The following is a 21,326-nucleotide window of genomic DNA, read 5'->3' on the forward strand; positions in this document are numbered from 1 at the left end:
TTGTCTTATTTTAAGTTAAGACTTGCATTATTCAACTTTGACATCTTATGGTTCATATTATGTTTATTAGTCAAGAACCAAAGGAAGTTCAAACTTGCAAATCAATCCAGGAACACAAGTAGGTAAAAAATAAGAAAACAAAATCCACCTGATGACCACATCAGTAACAGTTTTCCTTAAATGCTAACCAAACTTGTGTGAAAGCTTGGCTAGTATTTAATAAACCTGTTACTGTTGTGTTCATGAGCAAGAATTTTTTCTTGCTTTATTTATTAGTATGGGGTTATTTGCAAATAATTGATGAATTCTTACAGTCTGTCATCTGCTTTTTGAAAAATGACTGTTTTGGACATAGCTGTTGGCACTACAAAGGTATAATTAGTCCCTCCTGAGAAACTGTGTGTGTGTGTGTGTGTGTGTGTGTGTGTGTGTGTGTGTGTGTGTGTGTGTGTGTGTGTGTGTGTGTGTGCACGGGTGCGCGCGTGCATGCATGGACAAAACTATTTTTAATAAGTTTCAGATGACTGTTGGGATGACCAAACAGTAACACTCTAGGTTGAGAACAAGGTGGGTTAAATTCCTGGGAAACCAGTGGTTATAACTTCTTTTTGCAGCTGTGGAATTTATTATTTATTTGGATTTGCTGGTGTTGGTCATAACCTAAGGTAGCAGCCCATATTTACTGTATGCTCTTAAGGCCAGTCATCTCTTGCTTATTAGTCAGGTCAATGATGTGGATCATGACTCCATACCCTCTCGCCGTCATATGTTAACTGATGATATCAGGTGGGGCTGTAAGCCCCCACATCACAGTGACTTCCAGGCTTTAGTAACTGAGGCAGGATACTGTGCAGTAACAAAGATTGCAGTGCTGTGGGTGTACTATCATTGAAGGACACTGCTGCAACTATCATGCTGAATGTCATGTTGTGCATTAATCCATAACTGTGGCACACACCTTAGAAGACGTTGTATAACAGAGCCTCACTACGGGTATCCAGACACTGGACTCGACTCTTAAGGTAGACAAAAACATTCTCAGTGATATTCCTTGTCTGTTAGTGTTACCCTTGTATGTTTTCTATGACTGTGTTGCAGGCCTCTACAGTTTTCTGAATAGCCATTTGAGTAAAGTGTATGCTGCATCACCCAAATGGCACTTGTGTGAGATGGTGGCTCTATGAAATGTACTGCAAGGCATACTAAAACCACAGAAAAATTTTTAGTTCTAATTGAGTATTGGTCACACATCTTTGTGATGTGGCCGCAGTAGCCACATTCCTAATATATGTTAACGTAGTGGAACCTCAGGCAACTAAAATATGTACAATGTCCTTTACGTTGATGGTAGGGATCAAAACATAGAGAAAATTGGTGTTACCAGTTGCACTGGGGATAGCTACAGTTTGATAGAATGCATGATTCACAGAGTTCCTCCCAACAAGATTCTGAAGTATGTACATAAATATGTGTGTGTTTGTGTGCGCGTGTGTGCATATGTGTGTGCATATGTGTGTGTGTGTGTGTGTGTGTGTGTGTGTGTGTGTATATATATATATATATATATATATGGGTCTACTTTGGATGACCGAAACGCCAGTTCGCCGACACGCAAAACACCGAGACCAAACAACCGAAAACACACAATACCGACAACTCACAAAACCGAACACCATTACACCGACACACAAAACGTAAACTACACACAATTACATATCCACTAACCTTAACCCAAACCCTAACCCTAAGGTCCGACTCTACCGCACACTTACCCTACCCGCACCCTAACCCTAACTCACTTAACTCACCCCTAAACCTAAAGTCCGTCACTATCGCACACTTATCCTACCTGCACCCTAACCCTAACTCACTTAACCCACCCTAAAACATAAAGCCCGTCACTATCGCACACTCACCCTACCCGCACCCTAACCCTAACTCACTTAACCCGCCCCTAAACTACAGTCCGTCACTATCACACACTTACCTTACCCGAACCCTAAGTCCGACATTACCGCACACTCACCTTTCCCACACCCTAACCCTAAATCCCTCACTATCGCACACTTACCTGTCTGCTTCCTAACCCTAAATCCCTCACTATCGCACACTTACCGAGTCGCGCTCACACATTGCCCATGTCGGTCTTTCGGCTGTCGGGATTTCACCTTGTCGATCACCTTCGTTTTCGGTTGTTTTATCTCGGTGTTTTGCGTGTCGGCGAACTGGCGTTTCGGTCATCCAAAGTAGACCCATATATATATATATATATATATATATATATATATATATATATATGAGCTTATACAATATAATCAAGCTACTGAAACATTGTACTCCAGAAGATCGAGATGACATAGTCAACATCTCAGAATGTTGACTGCATTGTTGTGCCACAGCACTGTTTTAAATGAGATTGTGGTACTGTGGGGAATCTGGGAATTTGCCCTTTTCCCTTCTGTAGTGTGATCTCATAGTTTGTATATCTAATTAGCAGGGGGTGCAGGGAAGCTTGCTCTCCTGCAAAAAGCTAAGAGTCTGGCTTGTTTGCATTTTCAATGTTTCATAATGTGAACCATTTTGTCTCAATTATGTATGGTTCAACATTTCGAAACTTTGATTTTATGATATAATATATAGTTTTATTGTGGTTTACTGCTCCCTTGTGGCTGCTGTGGCTTATGCTGAGTTACTCCAAATGCAAACAGCAATAACCCTCTTTATATAAAAAGAAAAGGCCACAGTAAGATAGCAGAGATATTTTCCTCTTTAATTTTAGAGAGGGAGAAGCAGACACCAGATATCGACCTGTGGCTAGGGGCCTAAAAGAGAACAAGTCAGCGCAGGGTTTGAACAGAATTTATGGTTCCGTGGAAGAGAAACAGTCATTAAAAGGGGGAGTGTAGTGAGTAAAGACTTGTCCTGATGGTTTCTGGAAAGAATATCTGAACAAACACAACAGTCAAGGTAAAACTGTTCTGGAAATAAGGGAGTCTGTATTAATGCAAGCTGTGATACTTTGCAAAATTGACTGATATAAAGCAATTTTGTGTTTACTGAAGCGAAGCATGTTCTTAGTTGCTCTTGATTTAAATTAAAGTGTAGCGACTGCTGGTGTTTATTGGCAAAGTCTTCAGTGAATCAAAAGTGTAGGTGCCTGTTTGCTGAAGCTTGCAAAATACTTAAATACTCACATTTCATTTGGCCAGTATGCTGACTGCTATCACAGATGTCTTTTTCAGTGGTATTGCATATTATGATGCAGAGCATGTTGGCAAGCAATGGTCATGACATCTCTGTAATATCAACCCAGTTGTGTTGTTGGGTCCTTAACACAGTCACAGTATATAGCAGACGGCTGTAGTATCAACAGTGCCTAACTCAAAGTGGTGTATATTGTGTGACTGTAGCAGTCTTCCCCCAGTGAAGAATGTTCCCTAGTTACTTTCAACACTGCTAGTAAGGCTGTATAATTATAATGCAGTGCTGTCTGGTGAAGAGCTGTTTTGTACTTTGGTATCTGAATTATGACTTCTTTGGACTGAATCCTGCCTTAAGTGCATGTGTACTGATGACTACAAATTAATTTGCACACCTACTACAGGCTACTGTTGTACAATTCTGTACCACTGTGCCATACTTCATTAGTAATTCTGTCTGATTCACCTACACCTTTGTGTATCCGTTTGCACTGCTTACCAGCTGTAAGCACACTTCCCCATGATTCAGAATGCTGCCCTATGATTTTTAATGGGGACAAAGCATGAGTTTGTAGAGGAGGTGAAATATAACAGACAAATTTAGTAACAAATCCTAGTGTTGTGCATAGCAGTTTACTTTTGTAAGTTAATGGCATCTGAGTGATATCTTTTGTTATTATAAGACTGCAGTTAATTTTGCAAATGTTTACGTTTACTTTAGTAACACAAGTGCTTTTTGTATAGCCACCCAAAACCATTCTGGCCCATGTACAACTTCAGCAGCCAGTTCCTCTTCACACCATTTCATTTAACTGCAGTGACATGGAGGCCAACAGGTTCCTGTATGAACTTTCCAGGGAGACAGGAGGACGTTTCCATAGCTACAGCAGTAATATGAACACAACTGATGCTCCACAGCCATACATGGTAAGACGTTTTCTATTCCGCCAACATTTTGGTTGCATGATTGTAAATAATTTTTAGGACAGCATATCTGGCCATCTTTCTTCAGGTTTTACATTTCACAAAAATCCATTGCATGTATGCATTCTAACCTAAGGAATCACGTATGTGTATTTTCTTATGTATACATTAGTCTTTATGGAGAGTAGCCTGTATAAATAAAAATACTTTCAGAGTAGCTCTCTGATCCTCTTTAAGTGCAGCCTGGATAAATGGACAGGAAACTATAACCCCTGTTCTGGCCCCCTAAATCCTCATTTTTTTATTTTTTTTATTTAACATTTGTTGACCGGGAAAGTCCGACTAGGTTCCACAGATCCTGTTTTCAGCGGAGGCCTGGGGAGAAATGCTCCAGAAGCATGTTTTTAGACTGGCCCATAGAAAGAAGACAAAATTAGGTAATAGTTATACAACTTTGACAAATTGGGATCTTGAGGCTTGGCTACATACGGTCTACTTGATTAATAGCCTATGAGCCAATAGACATTTGTTAGCTTTAGGTTAGTTTCATTATGTTGAAAGCATGTTGTTGTTAAGTACACGTAAATCTGCAGGATTTTGAGGAGTCATCTTTTGTCATTCTTGGACTGTGTGTCCTTTGCAACTGCTAAAATTGCTTCAGATAAAGCCTTCTTCAGGGAATGTTTGCACAACTATTTATTCACTAGCTAAGCATCTAAAAATCAAGCCTGATGCAAATGCTTGTGGATATTGTCTAACGTTCTTTTACTTTTCCTTCCTGAGAAAGCTTATTGAAATAATATTTTACTTCAGATGGCGGGAGAACATGTAACTTTTCTCAGCTTTGAAGCCCTCAGTTTTGTAATGTAGTCTAAAAAAGTGCAAGTGTTGTTATTGTTATTGTCTGAATGCACAGTGACCTGTAGAGAGGAGTAAAAGATAACACTTACTTCTTGTCCTTTTGAATGTGTTTCACTACATTTGATAGATTTCATGGTCATCTCTTTTCTGGATTTTCCCAGAACACAATGGGGATACTTCCTTTATTTGGGAGCATAACCAAGCTGCTATGTTAGGTTTTAGTTCTGATGCTACCTTATTCTGACTAATGGAGATTGGAATTATCACTTAATCAACCATCGTATTCATTCAGTCTGTCCGATCTGACATATTGGTTCTCAAGCCACTTGTCAGATCTAGACTAGCAGAATTAGTGTTCCAGCCTGGTGCTCCTTTAAGAAATATTCCTTTCCATAATACACATGTGCCCCTAGTTACCTCGGCTCTTGTTTGCCACCTTTGTGACCAGCAGTGCAATCTCAAGCAGATAAGTGCTTCACCTATTTTGATAAATATTTAGCTTTAAAACAGAACTGTCTTACTTAAAGTTGGAAGTTTCGATAGTGTTTTGTATGTTTTGCGGTTTAGACCACTTTTCTTCTGATTACTATTTTGTATGAGTTGTTATCCTTTATCTCCTTCTCCTTGACTTTTGCTGCCATTACTTTTCTTCCTCTTAGTTCCTACTGGGGATTGTTATGCATTTATGATTTGTATTGATAGTTATAGCAGTAGTAGTTAGTGTGAGTTGCAATAGTAATATTGTGTTCTGCTTATTTAATACTGTAAACTAAACTGCACTGTTTATACTGCATTTGTCTGCCATACTGTGCCTGCTAACTCATATTTTGTTGCTGGCTGCAAAGCTGTTTTGCTATTTTTACTGTTTGCAAAGTAAATGTTGATACTTTTCACTGTTTACAAAGCATCTGTTCTGTTTGTTCTGTTTTGCCGCCAAGGAGTGTTTTAAATAACTGATTTGTTTGCTGTTTAAAACATTTAGTGTTTCCTTGCTGTTTTTCTGCTGTTTAAAACATTTTTAGTGTCTCACTGCTGTTTTTCTGCTGTTTAAAACATTTTGTTGTGTTTCCAACCTAAATTAGTGTAGCTAGTAGCTGCAGCATACTCCAGATATAGGTTTGCTGCATCTGGGTATGTTTCTAGTGGCTGTTGTATTCTGAGCACATTTTCTAAGCCATCTTTGAATGGAAGGGGCCCTTCTGCACTCTTGTGAGAGAAGTGTGCTGAATGGACCTGTCTGGTGAAGGGTGATTGGTCTAGGGCTTGGAGTAAGCATCCTCATTGGTTCTTTTGAGTTTTTTTTAAGTTTTTTAAGTTTTTAGCTTCTGGTATTTAAGTCCCATGTTTGAGCAGGTTTCTGCTTGAGTACATGTCACGCAGCACATCACACTGCTGTGCAATTGTGCGCCATAGCTGGACAGATAGTTTTGACAATTTTTCCCTTAGATACAGCTGTAGTACATTAGTATAGTCCTCAGCTTTAGTACATCTCCGGTCTAAGAAGTATTGCTAGTGAGCTGTGACCTATTAAACCACCATCCAAAAACCCCATCAGAAATACCCATCTACAGAGCACCTCCTAGATCAGTCCTGAAAGCGCCCCCTATGTAATAACAGTTCTTCAAGCCTAGCATTATGGACAGTTGAACTACCCTTGTTTTTCCTGCCAGCCTTGTTGACTTGGGTCTCTTGTACACTGACAACCCTCTAGTAATAACTCAGTCTAGTACAGAGTGTGAAAGATGTATTTACACCAAGAATCTTGAATCTCTGCTCTCTCGCACTCAAAACAGTAACTTTGAAGAGGTTGTCAGCTCACTCACCACTACTCATGCACATGCTATGCATCCAATACATAAATCAACATACGCAGAGGTTCTTTCAAAAAACTTAGAGAAACACCAGAGACCTCCAAAACAAAAGACTGCTACAATAACCACTGTTGCCACAGCAACCAAGACACATAGCAACATCAGTGTCTCACCTACCAAGCCCTTAAGGTATAACACTCAAAAAATACATTTTCTTGTTATTGGAGACTCCATAGTGAGACACATGGATGTCCCACTCACCAGTTTAGATAAGGAGAAAGTCACAGTCAGCTGCCTGTCTGGTGCCAGGATTCATCAGACCACGCTTGCACTCGGGTTTCTTGGCAACAAGTACCGTTATGACTCTGTCATATCTCATGTTGGAGTGAACATCCTGAGATGTATCTCACCTCACTGTATGAAGAGAGCATGATTGAGCTCTCCAAGTATGTGTCCCAGGCAGATATGTCCTTAACTTTAAGCACCATATTACCCTCATCTAAAATGATGCCACAGTAATCTGTCTTTTGACTTCTACCATTAGGTGTCACCACAGCGGATCAACAGTCCGCAGATTAATTGGCAGTGGCATTTTTATGGTGTCCGGTTGCCAGCCTGGCACCCAACCTTCACAGAAGGCACACACACACCTACTGCATATCTTTAAAACTCATTCGAACACAGGGAGGACATACAGACTGTGCACATAAGGTGCTCCAGCTGAGAGTTGAACCAGAGAGCCTCTTGCTGTGAGGTGACACACTAACTGCTGCACCGAATGATGCCACTGTATAAACAAAAAATGATCGATTTCAATAATTGACTTAGTTGTTGATTTCATTCAAAGGGGATCCAGTTTCTGTCAGCCTGGGATGACATGGTCAACAAACCTCACTGCTTTGCAAGAGACTGGTTGCACCTGGCAGCACTAGGCTATCGGCTGCTGGCAAAGGCCGTTGCTTCCCCATAGTGCCTTTTTTTAGGCAAGGTCTCAAAAATAAAATTGCTGACATGAAAATTGCCAACCATAACAAAATATGGGTTATGCTGCTAAACTCTAAACCAAAAACTGCACACCCTAGAAGCACTTCTGTTACTGGAGGATGTAGATGTCTGTGTAGTCACAGAAACCTGGTTCAAGGCTTCAGAAAGGACCCCTGCCTTGCAAGGCTACAATGCCTTCCACTCCTTCAGACAGCAAAATGAACATGTGAAAACCAAAGGAGACAGTGTTTCTACCTATATTAGAGATAAATCTACCTCATGACTAGTTAGACTGGACAACTCCATGGAGTTACTCCAAGTTCAGTTTACTGTAGGTAAGACCCCCATTCAAGTCATAGCTAATTATAGATCCCCCTCCATGGATCATGATGCACACAAGGCCTACTTGACCAAACTGGAGTCAGTCCAAATTTTGCCAAACACACTGGTCATGGGGAATTTCAATTATCCCACTATCAACTGGGAAACATACTCTAGCCATAAGTCACTAGCATAGCATTTTCTTCACTTTATTAACTCAAATGCCCTCGAACAAATTGTTCAAACCCCAACAAGAGGAACAAACATACCAGATGTGATCCTCGCTAAAAAGACAAACAGATGTACCACCACAACTGTTGGACCCTCATTAGTTAAATCTAACCACAAATCAATCACCTTTGAACTGGCACTAATACCGGAACTCACAGAGGGCAAAGTCAGACTAAAATATTTCACCAAAGCAAACTATACCCTCTTAGGGGAAGGTATAAATGCATTCCAAGCCCCACCCCCAGCTGGAAGTGGTAACTACACCAAAGCTTACACTAAAGCCCTGTACAGTCACTAGTATCAGTGTATAGAATTGGATCTTCCAGAGAGAATCAAAGCCAGAGCATCAAGTAAAACAATGCCACCCTGGTGGGCATCCAGCATCAACAAACTTTATAACAAACGCAAAAAGTTGCTGTCTAAAAAAACTAAGGTGAGGCCTCAAAAATAGAAGCACCCTTCTCAGCCTCATCAGGCAAATAAGACAATATGTCAAATTCTGTAAGGGTAATTTTGAGAAAAACTTAGCAATCACAGCCAAGGATAACCTTAAGGCCTTTTACAACTACATACTTAGCCTAAAAGTAGGACCTAAGCATGTGCCAAACTAGTGACTCATGGTATCACACACACTGATCCCGCAGAGATAGCAAACCTGCTAGCAGACAGATATGATGAAAATTTCACTCCCTTATACCCTCCAAACTTATCTCAACCCCCCCACCCTACATATCCAAAGAGCAGGTCATTAAAGCCTTGTCTAAGGCAAAAAACACAGCCTCTATGAGGCCAGATGGCATCCCAGTCTGTCTTCTAAACAAACTAAAACATGAACTAGCATCACCATTAAGTATCCTATTCAATCGCAGCCTAACCAGAGGCTTCGTTCTTGTGGAATGGAGAACAGCAACAGTTATTCTCCTCCACAAAGGTGGCTTAGCAGCAGATCAAGGAAATTATATTCCCATAAGTCTGACCACACTCATCTGTAAAGCCATGGAACATATCATCATGGATCTCATAAATAAAGACATAGGTGACCTCCAAACCCTGGATCTGACCCAATTCGGCTTCATCAAGGGCAGATCCTGCCTGTTAAACCTGGTGGATTTTTTCAAAAATGTGACCAGGGCCAATGATGAGGGAAAATCTGTGCACACAGCATAGCTCGACTTGGCAAATGCTTTTGACACAATCCCACACTCAGGCATTACTGATAAAGTTAGCAAACTGAATGTAAACTCCTTTGTTGTAAAATGGGCTGCCAACTGGCTCACAAACTGGTCACACACTATCAAAGTGTGTGACTCCACATCAACCAGCAGACATGTCACCAGTGGGGTGCGTCACCAGTGGGGTACCACAAGGGTCAGTGCTGGTCCCCATACTGTTTGCTATATGCTTATCAGAAGTTCAGTTCAAGTTTGTGGACGAATGCAAACTGGGTGCAATTATTGAATCATTAAATTATATTAGTATACTTCAGGGGGGTCTTATGCAGACCAGCGACTGGTGTCATGATCTCAAACTGAATCCAAATAAATGCATCATCATTCCCTTTGATAAAAATAGTGTCCCTTCACACTATCAAATTAACAACAATATCCTATGTACCTATGAAATGGTAAGAGATCTGAGATCACAAGTAGACTGTGACCTTAAATTTGACCACCAGGTGTCTACTGTAGTAAGGAAGGCTTTCTCCATAGCACATAGCACACTTGATTAGCAAATGCATTGCCTCTAGAACAAAGGAGGTTATAACCCATCTATACTCATCACTAATCCAGGCCCATAATTGAGTATAATGCCCCTTTTGGCATGTACTGTACAAAGCACATGCAGCAGTTGGAGAGACCTCAGAGGTTTCTAACTAAGAAGATCAAGGGACTCCAACACATGCCTTACACAGACCGACTAAAATCCCTGTCACTATACTCAATATCATATAGACTTCTTAGGAGAGATGTATGCCTGGCTTACAGAGCAATCTCCAACCCAAACCTAATGAATTTGCTGCACATCTGTAAATCAAATGGGACTAGAGCTACTCATTCCAGGGACCTAAATACGGCCTGCAACTTGAATAGGATGTACTGGAGGGACAGATTTGTCTCCCAGTGACTGCTGCATCTTCAGAATAGGCTGCCAATTCATGTGAAGCAGAGTACCTCATGACACTGTTCAAAAGGAACCTGGATGAGTGGATGGGGCACAGTAAATTCTTACTTGCGACAGTGCCCACAAGCCTCCTGAGCATGGGCAGTCATTACTAAATGCAGTCTTGAGTATTGACTAGAGTATTAATGGTATTACATTGAGATAAAAAGGCTAGGCCTGAAATTACCTCCAGGTCGATAGCCTAGTAACCTTCTATGATCCTATGATCCAAAAAGTCCAATCAAGTCCTTGATTCTGACCCTGGCTTCAAAGGTACCTAGACTGGGGAATCATAGGGCTTGGATACCAATGTGTATTCCTCCTCCAGATCCAGATCTTATGGATCCAATTACTCTTCATAACTCTGCAAAGAAACTGACTACTGACAAATTGGCCAATCTTCCTTCAAGATCTTACTTAGCTCTCTCTCTGTGATCTTTCAGGTCATACAGAAGTACATCCGAGGATGATTTGCATTGTCTGATGTAGAAATTCCTTAAGACACAGATTGACATGGGGGTCATCCCATCCCCTTTGACTTCAAAAGTGGTTAGATCTATACAAATTGTCCTTATTATGTCTCCCTCTCTAGTCTGCATCTTGGTTTCAGTTTCATTGTAGCCATTGTTTCTATCAGATGTTGTAGCCCAGAGACTGACATTCCATGCTTCAGGAATTATTGTTCCACCCCACTCACCTCTGGCTTCATCAGATCTGACTGAGTCTGAGACCAGAAGACTCAGTTTGATGCCTTCAGCTCTGTCAGCAGAACTGTTGCCCTTGGCTCCATTGGTGGGGTCTGAAACATCTGCTGTTATGTCTTCAGCATTGATTTCCTCATTAGGGACCTATGACATTCTTAGCTTCAGGGGTCCCTCTAGCAATGATATCTCTTTCTGTAAAGAGAGAATTGAATCCGTCATTGAGAGTGACTTTTTCAGATCCTTTAGAGGTTGGTACAGCTATTCTTGTGTTGGGAAGGATCATTACTTTTAGAGTGAATGCGCAGGCTCCTCTTGTTATGGTTCAACTCCACAGCCCACATTTAGTCTCATCTTATTCTGGTTAGGCATCTACTGGTCAGAGTCACTCCATTGACCTTAAAATCTGCTATCTAATTGTTGAGGCAGCCTGGTTAAGGGCCAGGAGACTCATCACCTGAACTTCCAAAAAAGAGGATGTGTAAGAAGAAACACCTCATGAATAATATGGCTGATTGGGTGGCTAGGGCTGCTGGAAATGGCATGGCAATGAGATGCCATGCTTGGCTGCTCCTATGTGACTTTGCAGACAACTTTAAAGCATTCTTCTCAAATGCACCATTTGAAGGGTCATCCTTGCTTTGCCGGTGTTTGAAACAGAAGATACAGAAAAGTGAACAAGATGGTAAGGCTCCTTCTGCCATTGGACTTGTCAGTGTGAGTGGCTTCTTTGGATCTGTTGGAGGTTAATACAGATTTTCAAGTGTTAGGAAGGATCATTTCTTCACCCAAGAGATTGAATGTGCAAACTCCACTGGTCATGGTTCAACCCCATGGCCCTCATTTAGTCTCATCTTATTCTGATCAGGCATCCACTGGTCAGAGTCATTCCATTGACATCAAACCTGCTACCCAGTTGAAGATCTTTATTCATTTTTTCTTCCTAGCTTCCAAACCTCCACAGGAATACCATCTGTTCCTGGGGACTTTCCTGTAGATTGGTTATACATCACCATTTTTATCTCATCTCCTTCTATCTTATCTGTTAGTAATTGAGCCTCATCTGCCTCTAACCTTGGCGTATTTCATTCTTCCATAAATTATTTCCATTTGTACTTTTTCTTGATTTCCATATTTCTCTGCTTTATACAGACTTTAATCGAATTTCCATAATATTTCTAATGCATCTACAGGATCTCTTTTTAACTTTCTTGTTATAGGCTCCATAATTTATTTATTTATTTTACATTTGTTAACCGAGTTAGTCTGGCTGAGCTTTTGGCTCATTTTCAGCAGAGACCCGGGGAGAAAAGCTCCTCTGGACTAGAAAACAATTTATTAAATTTTAATAACATAATAGTAACATTCAGCTATAGGATCTTACAAGGAGACCTGGAGAGAAAAAAAAGCTCCTCAGGCAATTCAATTATACAGAGTATTAACAATTGGCAGACAAGTATGTGAGTTGTTACAAACAAGGTTTTAAACAATTAGCAGAAGAAAATGTGACTAGTTACAATATTAGTTTATCTGCTTAGAGCAAAATGAGTTAGTAGTTAGGCAGATGCTTATTATGTTATTATAAGCTTCTACTCTCCCCTGCCTGTGTGCTCTCCGGCTTTAGAAGCTTCTCCTGATGGGTTAAACACACTGTGGTCATCCCCTGCCCAACAGACTCGCCCAGCAAAATACCTTGTGAAAGAGTATAACTCTGCTTCAGTTCCCTGCCTGAAGCAGCTCCAAAAACAAACTAAAAAGCACAGCTTTCTAAACTCTTCTCCCGACGGGTTAAACACTCAGTGGTCATCCCCTGCCCAACAGACCCGCCCAGCAAAATACCTTGTGAAAGAGTATAAATCTGCTTCAGTAACCTGCCTGAAGCAGCTCCAAAATAAACTAAAAAGCACAGCTTTCTAAACTCTTCTCCTAACGGGTTAAACACTCAGTGGTCATCCCTTGCCCAACAGACTCGCCCAGCAAAATACCTTGTGAAAGAGTATAAATCTGCTTCAGTTACCTGCCTGAAGCAGCTCCAAAATAAACTAAAAAGCACAGCTTTCTAAACTCTTCTCCTGACGGGTTAAACACTCAGTGGTCATCCCTTGCCCAACAGACTCGCCCAGCAAAATACCTTGTGAAAGAGTATAAATCTGCTTCAGTTACCTGCCTGAAGCAGCTCCAAAAACAAACGAATAAGCACAGCTTTCTAAACTCTTCTCCCAACGGGTTAAACACTCTGGTCATCACCTGCCCAACAGACTCGCCCAGCAAAATACCTTGTGAAAGAGTATAAATCTGCTTCAGTTACCTGCCTGAAGCAGCTCCAAAAACAAACTAAAAAAGCACAGCTTTCTAAACTGTAGGTGTTCCTTCTATTGCAATTTATCCACACTCCGAATCTGTTTTTAAAACTATCTGCTTTTAAAAAAGTAAACTGCTCTTTATTTAAAGTATTACTACAGGGCAGATGAACATACACACAGGTTAGTTTTTTCTGGCTGTAGTAACTTACTTTGGCCATCAGGTGGCAACACAATGCCAGCAGTCTACCACATTCCTTGCTGTTTTAACTAATAGTACCAATAGCTTTTAGTTTAATGTTGTTTTAGCTCTCAATAGTTCCAGTATATGTAGGTTTAATGTTGTCAGCCACACTCTAGAGTTCTGTTTAACCCCTGGTTAGGGTTGCCAGGTGTCCGGTTTTTGACCGGACTGTCCGGTTTTCAGACTAATTGTCCGGTTACAAATTTTATTCAAAACCGGACACATGAAGTCCGGGTTTTGTGCCACTGACACTGTCTCAAGCGTTTCTCACATGCCATCTTTACTCTCTCTCTCTCCCCTCCTTATTGCCTTTAGTCTTGGTGTGCTTTTTGGCTATAATTAGAGCCATTACCTGACTCCGGACTGTCCAGAAATAAGGGACCCTGTCTGGAAAACGACGACTGCCTTTTCTTGTCCAGAAAAAATAAAATCTTTTCATTTAATTAAAAAAAAAAATGTTTTTAAGGGTGTTCTACTTTAAGAACAGCCTTTGCGTCTGGTCGCACGCACTGATGCAGAAGAAGCTGAAATTGCTTACATGACGTCTTCATCTTCCGACCGCGCGGTGGAATTTGAATTCCAGTCTCCAGAAGACATTTGGAGTTTGGACTTCACAGCGGACCACAACAACAATAAATGGTTGGACAAATTCAGAGAGGTAGGGGTGTGTGTGTGTGTGTGTGTTTGTGAGGCTGCTGCTGCTATGAAGAGAATACCAAAGAAATCAGTGACAGTGATTTTTGGCACCCTGAGAAAGTAACTGAAAATAGGTCAGCTCTGTAGCTATGGTAGTTTGGGTCAAATACCTCCGGGTTTGGTTTAATGCAACTCGTGCAAGGCTTTTTAATGGAATATTAATACAACTTAAACTGAGCTACAAACTATTTTCCTCACTAATCATGAAGGGTCATTGGCATAGGCTTTTTGATTATGGGAATAGAGTATACCTACTGGTTATTGCGGTCTTTTTGTCTAAACTCAGGGAACCTCCTAACTGTAGTTAACAGGATGGCCAGATTTATATCTGTGCTACCAATAACATTTTTGGCATTATTTGGAGTAGGATGGCTTAACCATGAGGGCGACTTCAGTGTTTGATTCGATTCGACATAATGTGTGCTTCTATATTTGGAACACTGCTTCGCATTCCTAAAACCATCTGGCATTTTTGTGCTGGAAGAGCCCAGAAAGGACTGGATTTTAAAATTAAAAAAGACAGCTTTATTGTTATAGTTGCTGTGGTGTGGAACGTGTCTTTGCATCATAGAATTGGCTATCCTGGCAGGTTAGGGGTAATTAGAATTGTCATTTATTCAACTGCGAGTTGCTTCAGCATTTGTCCATTTGTAGATGTAAGTGTCTTGGGGCTTGGAGACTGTGGCTAGGTGTCTGTCCTTGTGCAGTTGCAGTAATTTGGGTCTTGCATGCATTACATTAGCACTGTTCAGTTGACTGACTCCTGCTTTGTATATAATTTTATGTATATTTTTGGCTTTCCCTGTGGTAATTATTTTGTATAGTTTTGTATATAAATGTTTTGTTCCACACTGTGCCTTAAACACTTTCAGTAAGGACAGGTATGGTACAGGATTTTCTTTGCTGTCCAGGTTGATGTATGTCTTATCTACTGTACTCTTTTTTTAAACTTAACATGTCCCAAACCTAACATGGAGCATGTTTTATAACTTTTGTCTGGAAGTTCATGTTTTTTTTTTTTTTAATACATTACCTCTGCTTTTGGCAGTGTCAAGAGAGGGTATTCCCTCTGTTCAGCTGACGTCACAGTGATGTCACAAAATGGGAGGGGCATGGTTGGGAGAGGGGTGGGAATGGGTGGAGTTATGAGTGATGTGAGGGGCGTGACCTTAGTCCGGTTTTAGCCACAAAGAAACCTGGCAACCCTACCCCTGGTACATCTTCTGTTCCCTTTGTCTCCTGTTTTTAAACTTATATCTGCAACATTTCCATCTCTGGCTTGCTCTTATTTCCACTTCAGCTCTGATTTTCATAGTTGCTTCCTTTCTAATTGTTTCTAATTGTTTCAGTGCTGTTTCACACTGCTGACCTGACCATGTCAGTATTGGTTCCAACCAGCTAGGCTACTGTGATATCCACCTCCAGTCTCTATTCCGGCCCCTCCCCCAGTTTATTTCACTTTCTTTTCTTTCCAACCCCTCCCGCAGACTTTGCCTTCCTTCCTGTGGTGCCATCTTTTACCTCTCTGAACCACTCTAATCCTTTCCCTATACCACTACTAGAATATCCCTTACCCCTTCCATACTTTTGTCTGAACTTACCTTACACTCCACTGATTGTTTTTCACTGTTGACCTTGATTCTTCCTTTACTTGGCTCTACCCGCTCCAGTCACCCTACAGGCTCACTCCGCTCCCCTTCTCTACCCCCAAATTCCACCCACCCGAATACCCCTACACTTATACTTAGCTGGCCACTCTCACCACTTCCACCATCCAATCCAAACTACCCATCATACCCCCAAAATCTCCTCCCACAGTTCACCCATTATAGTAAGCCTACCATTCAGAGTTTACTGCCAAACACAACTAAACAATTAACCTAAACCATAATCTCTTACTCAAAATAACTCCACAACTCAACTCACCCCCTAATTCTACTCTAATAACCAACATCATGACCCTCAAATCTCTATCCCTACTTACTCAAATAATACTTCTAATTACCTTAACATACCTAATTTATATCACCCAACCTACTATTGCAACCCCCCCCCCAATTCACACCACTACCCCATCCTCTACAAGGTACACATCTACTGTTACTCATATATCTCCCAGTCTCTACCCCCTCAACGCTAGCATGCTCTTCCCCTATAGACTCCTACCTAACTCTAAAAACACTGTTCCCAACTACACTAGTCTAATGTCCACAAAACTCTCTACCTGTATACTACACCACAAACAAACCAAATACCTCATCCATCATCTTATCTCTATCCTTCTCTCAGGGGCCATCCACCCAAATCCAGGCCTTTCTACCACACTGCATCCAACCCCCAAGCAACAGGCAAACCCCTCCACTTCTCAGCTCTAAATGCTCAGAGCCTGTGTAACAAAATTCCAAACCTTCATGCCTGGCTTCTACATAACCAGCCCAATATTCTCTCCATCTCAGAAATCTGGCTTAAGCCCCACATACAAGATTCTGAAATAACTCCTCCCAACTACTGCATGTTAAGGAATGACAGAACATAAAAAAGGGAGGTGGTGTAGCACTCCTTTACTCAGCATCCCTCTTAGTCACCCCCTATACCAAACCCTTTCCCAAATTTGGCAAGGCAGAAATAATACCAACCCTACTCCACCTAAACAAGCATAAAACTATATTTGTTCTCTCTCTCTATATTCCCCCTGGTGACAATATCTCATCCCTTGAAGATATTCTCTCCTGGGTCTCGACCAACATTACTCATGAAACCATAATCCTAGGGGACATGAACGAAAACTGGGCCACAATCCAGTCTCCCACTAGCTCATTCAATATTAACTTACATAACTTTATACAACTAATCAATTCCACTGCCAGGCCATACAAGAACTCCATCACTGGAACTACAATAGACTGGATTCTAGTATCTCATCCTCACTATATCTCTAACCATTTCCCCACTTTTGCCCACCATCTCCCCTCTTCTATACAACTAACTCACACCTATATTTCCACTCGTTGTCTAAAGAACTTCAATGCTGAAACCTTCTGAAATGCACTAAAAAGCACAAACTGGAATCCATTAAAAACTCTTTTCCTAGATAATGCTCTATCCTACTTTAACTCTACTTTCACAAACCTGCTCAACTCCTTTGCCCCTCTAAAAAAAATGTATAAAAAAAATAATCCTGTACCCTGGTTAGCCAAAAACACCTTAGCTACTATGCGACTCCGTGACAAAGCCTGGAAACGTTACCATAAAAATAAAACCACTATTGCCCTAAATGAATATAAAACACTATGAAATAAATTCAAGAAATGTATTACCTTTGACTGCAAAGCCTGTTTTCTCTACTCTCCAAACCAGCCACACCACAAATCCCAAACTATTTTGGAAAGGAATCTCATCTCTCCTCAATTCAGGAAAAAAAAGTAAAACCCTTGCCCCAACCCAGATGCCTCTGACATGGACTTGGCCACCCAATTTAACGCTTTCTTCATAGAGTCCATAAGCAAGCTAACATCATCCTTCACCAACACCTCTACAACCCCTCCTCAGCGTGCTTCCATCCCTTCCTCCCCTAGCATCCCTTGCCCCTAACCTCCACCTTTCTGTATCAGTCCCATCCCTATAGCCACCCTAAAAACACTTCTCCTAAAATTAAAACCTGGTTCCAATGCCCCTGATGAAATTCCCTCCTACTTCCTAAAAGTAGCCGCAGAAGCCATTGCTCTCCCTATCAGCATACTAATTAATCAGTCTGTCTCAGAAAGCCAAGTCCCCCAGCTGTGGAAGAAGGCCTTTATTATTCCTCTCCATAAAGGTGGCAATAATAATGACATCCCAAACTTTCGCCCTATCGCCATCCTATCCCCTATTTCTAAGCTACTTGAACAGTGTGTACACCAACAACTCTTACCCTACCTCATCAGTAATCAGCTTCTTACTCTCACATAACATGGCTTTAGATCAGGTCCTAGTACCTCCACTGCCCTCCTCTCCTTCCTAGAAACAATCAACAAAGCCTGCGACTCTGGCCGCTTTGTATCCACTCTTTTCCTCGACCTGTCTAAGGCATTTGACATGATTTCCCACAACCTCCTTCATACCAAACTCTGTAAACTTAACCTATCCCCTTCCTCTACCCAGTGGTTCTCAAGCTATCTCACAAAAAGGCAACAAGCAGTTAAATGGAAAAAGCTACCTCACCCTTCCTTAATACATCCACAGGCATCCCCCAAGGTTCCATTCTAGGCCCCCCTACTATTCAACATATTCATAAATGATTTCTTCCAAGCCTTTCCTAACTCCAGTCTCATCCAATATGCCGATGATTCTACTATAATCTGTTCCTCCCCTTCCATCACAACTCTAAACAATCTAACACAAGCCGCTTTCTCTTCCACTGAACAGTAGATGCTGGACAACCATCTAGCCCTTAGTGCAACCAAAACAAAACGTATGTTATTCAATGCATCCAAATCCTCTTCCCTAGACAAATAATCCTTCATAATTACCATATTCACCAAGGATATTCACACCTCCAGGCTAGTTGCCCAACACAATGCATCTGAAATTCTCCAGGTGCAACTAACACTAGGTAAGACTGCAATCCAAATTGTAACTTGCTACAGATCCCCCACCATGCCCCAAGATTCTCACTACACCTTTGTAAACATACTGGAAAATATTAAGATACAACCAAACACCGTACTACTGGGTGATTTCAACTACCCTGCCATTAGCTGGGAAAACTACTCGGGTGCCAACACTTTTTCCAAGTGGTTCTTGGAATTCATAAATTCCATCACCATGGATCAACTAATCCATTGTCCCACCAGGGGCTCCAATATCCTAGACCTGGTCATTACCAACATGGGAGATAGATGCTCCACACCAGTGGTCACCCCCTCATTGGTCAGGTCTGACCATAATCAAATCACCCTTGAAATCCACATCCCACCCCATCCCCCAATAAGGAAACCTCCGTAAAAAAAACTTCTCCAAAGCCAACTTCATGCTACTCAAGTCAGAAGTGACAAACTTCATGACACCCATGCAGATGGGAGTTGAAAGTTCGACTGCTGAATCCCACACTAAGTCACTGTACGAGCACATCCACTCGTGCATGAATTGTGCCATCCCAAATAGAACCAAGACACTCTCCTCCAAAAAAGGAAGCCAGTCTGGTGGTCCCCTGCCATAAACAAACTGTACAACAGGAGAAAGAAACTGTTGCAGAAAAGAGGAAAATCCCAGGATGCAAAAAACTCCCTTACCAGCCTCAGTAAGAAGCTGAGATCCCTCATAAAATCCTCCAAAGCTAGTTACAAACATAACATTGCCAAAGATTCCAAAGACAACCACAAGGCATTCTATAGTTATGTCAAGAATCTAAATGGCAATGCTCAGACATGCTCTGAGCTACAACAGAATGGCATTAAATATACTGATCCCAAGGATATTGCCAGTATCCTGGCAGATCGATTTAGTGCCAACTTCACCCCCCTCTCACCCCCTAAAGGGCCCATCTCAATACCAAAAGATTGCCAGATTCCAGTAATCATGGCCACATAGGTAGAAACCACACTCTCCAAAGCTAAGAATACAGCCAATACAGCATCCATGGGACCAAATGACATCCTGGGCTATGTACTACATGAACTACAAAATGAACTGGCACCTCACCTAAGTGTCATGTTTAATCATAGCCTCACCTCAGGCTTCATGCCCACTGAGTGGCGCAGAGCTACAGTTATCCCACTCCACAAGGGGGGTCCACCTTGGATCCCAGGAACTACCGTCCCATCAGTCTGATGAGCCTGATCTGCAAGGGCATGGAACGCATTATCATAGAGCTTATAAACAAAGACATTGGCAATCTTCAAACACTGGACCCCACCCAGTTTGGGTTACTGAAGGGCTGAGCTTGTCTCCTGAACTTGATTGACTTCTTCGAATCAGTCTCCAGAGCTGTGGACGAGGGTAAGGCAGTCCACACAGTCTATATGGACCTCACCAAGGCCTTCGACACCATCCCCCACTCTGGAATCATAGATAAACTTACTAAGCTGGGCATAAATCCCTATGTCACTCAATGGGTTGTCAACTGGCTTACTGACAGAACCCAGACTGTAAAAGTAGCCGACTCCAAATCCAGTTCCAGACAAGTGACAAGTGGAGTACCTCAGGGTTCAGTCCTGGGACCGCTCTTGTTTGGCATCTACTTCTCTGAAGTACAGGCCAATGCTAACAAAGTTCGCAGATGACTGCTAACTGGGAGCCATTATTGAATCCCCAAATGATGTGGATATTCTACAAAAGGGCCTTTCAGAAACAGATGCTTGGTGCCAGAGCCATGGGCTCAAGCTCAGTGCCAAGAAATGTAGAGTTATCCCCGTTGGGAAAAATGATGTACCCATGAATTATCACATAGGTGGCAGTACACTAAACACCGAAAGTGTGATGAGAGACTTAGGGACACAGGTGGACAGTGGTCTCACCTTCGATAACCACATCACCACAACAGTCAGGAAATCCTTCTGTGTGGCACACCTCATCACTAAGGGCTTCTCATCCAGAAAAAAGGAGGTCACTGTCCCACTATACTAATCCCTCATTAGACCCATTATAGAGTACAACGCCCTGTTTGGTATGTACCTCACAAGACGTATGCAACAGCTGGAAAGGCAGCAGAAATACCTCACTAAAAGAATCACAGGTCTAAAGCAGATGCCCTATACTGATCATTTAAAAATACTCCAGCTATACTCTGTGGCATATCGTCTACTCAGAGGCAATCTCTGCTTATCATATAAGGCCATGTCACACCCTGAGCTGTTGGACATGCTCCACTTAAAGAAATCCCAATCCCTCAGAGCCACACGCTCCAGGGATCTAAA

At 41.7% G+C, this 21,326-nt stretch overlaps 1 protein-coding gene across 1 annotated transcript in view; it reads left to right on the top strand.

The window, feature by feature from the left end:
• The window catches only part of VWA3B (von Willebrand factor A domain containing 3B), a 2,054,405-nt gene that overhangs the window by 970,572 nt on the left and 1,062,507 nt on the right, over positions 1-21,326 (top strand). The window contains exon 13 of the mRNA XM_044071813.1: positions 3,945-4,127. Within this exon, the coding sequence (XP_043927748.1) occupies positions 3,945-4,127 (183 nt within the window). The remainder of the gene's footprint in view (positions 1-3,944; positions 4,128-21,326) is intronic.

The sequence above is a fragment of the Protopterus annectens genome, chromosome 5.part0 (genome assembly GCF_019279795.1).
Source record: "Protopterus annectens isolate FY-2018-M chromosome 5.part0, PAN1.0, whole genome shotgun sequence".
NCBI classification, from domain to species: Eukaryota; Metazoa; Chordata; order Ceratodontiformes; family Protopteridae; genus Protopterus; species Protopterus annectens.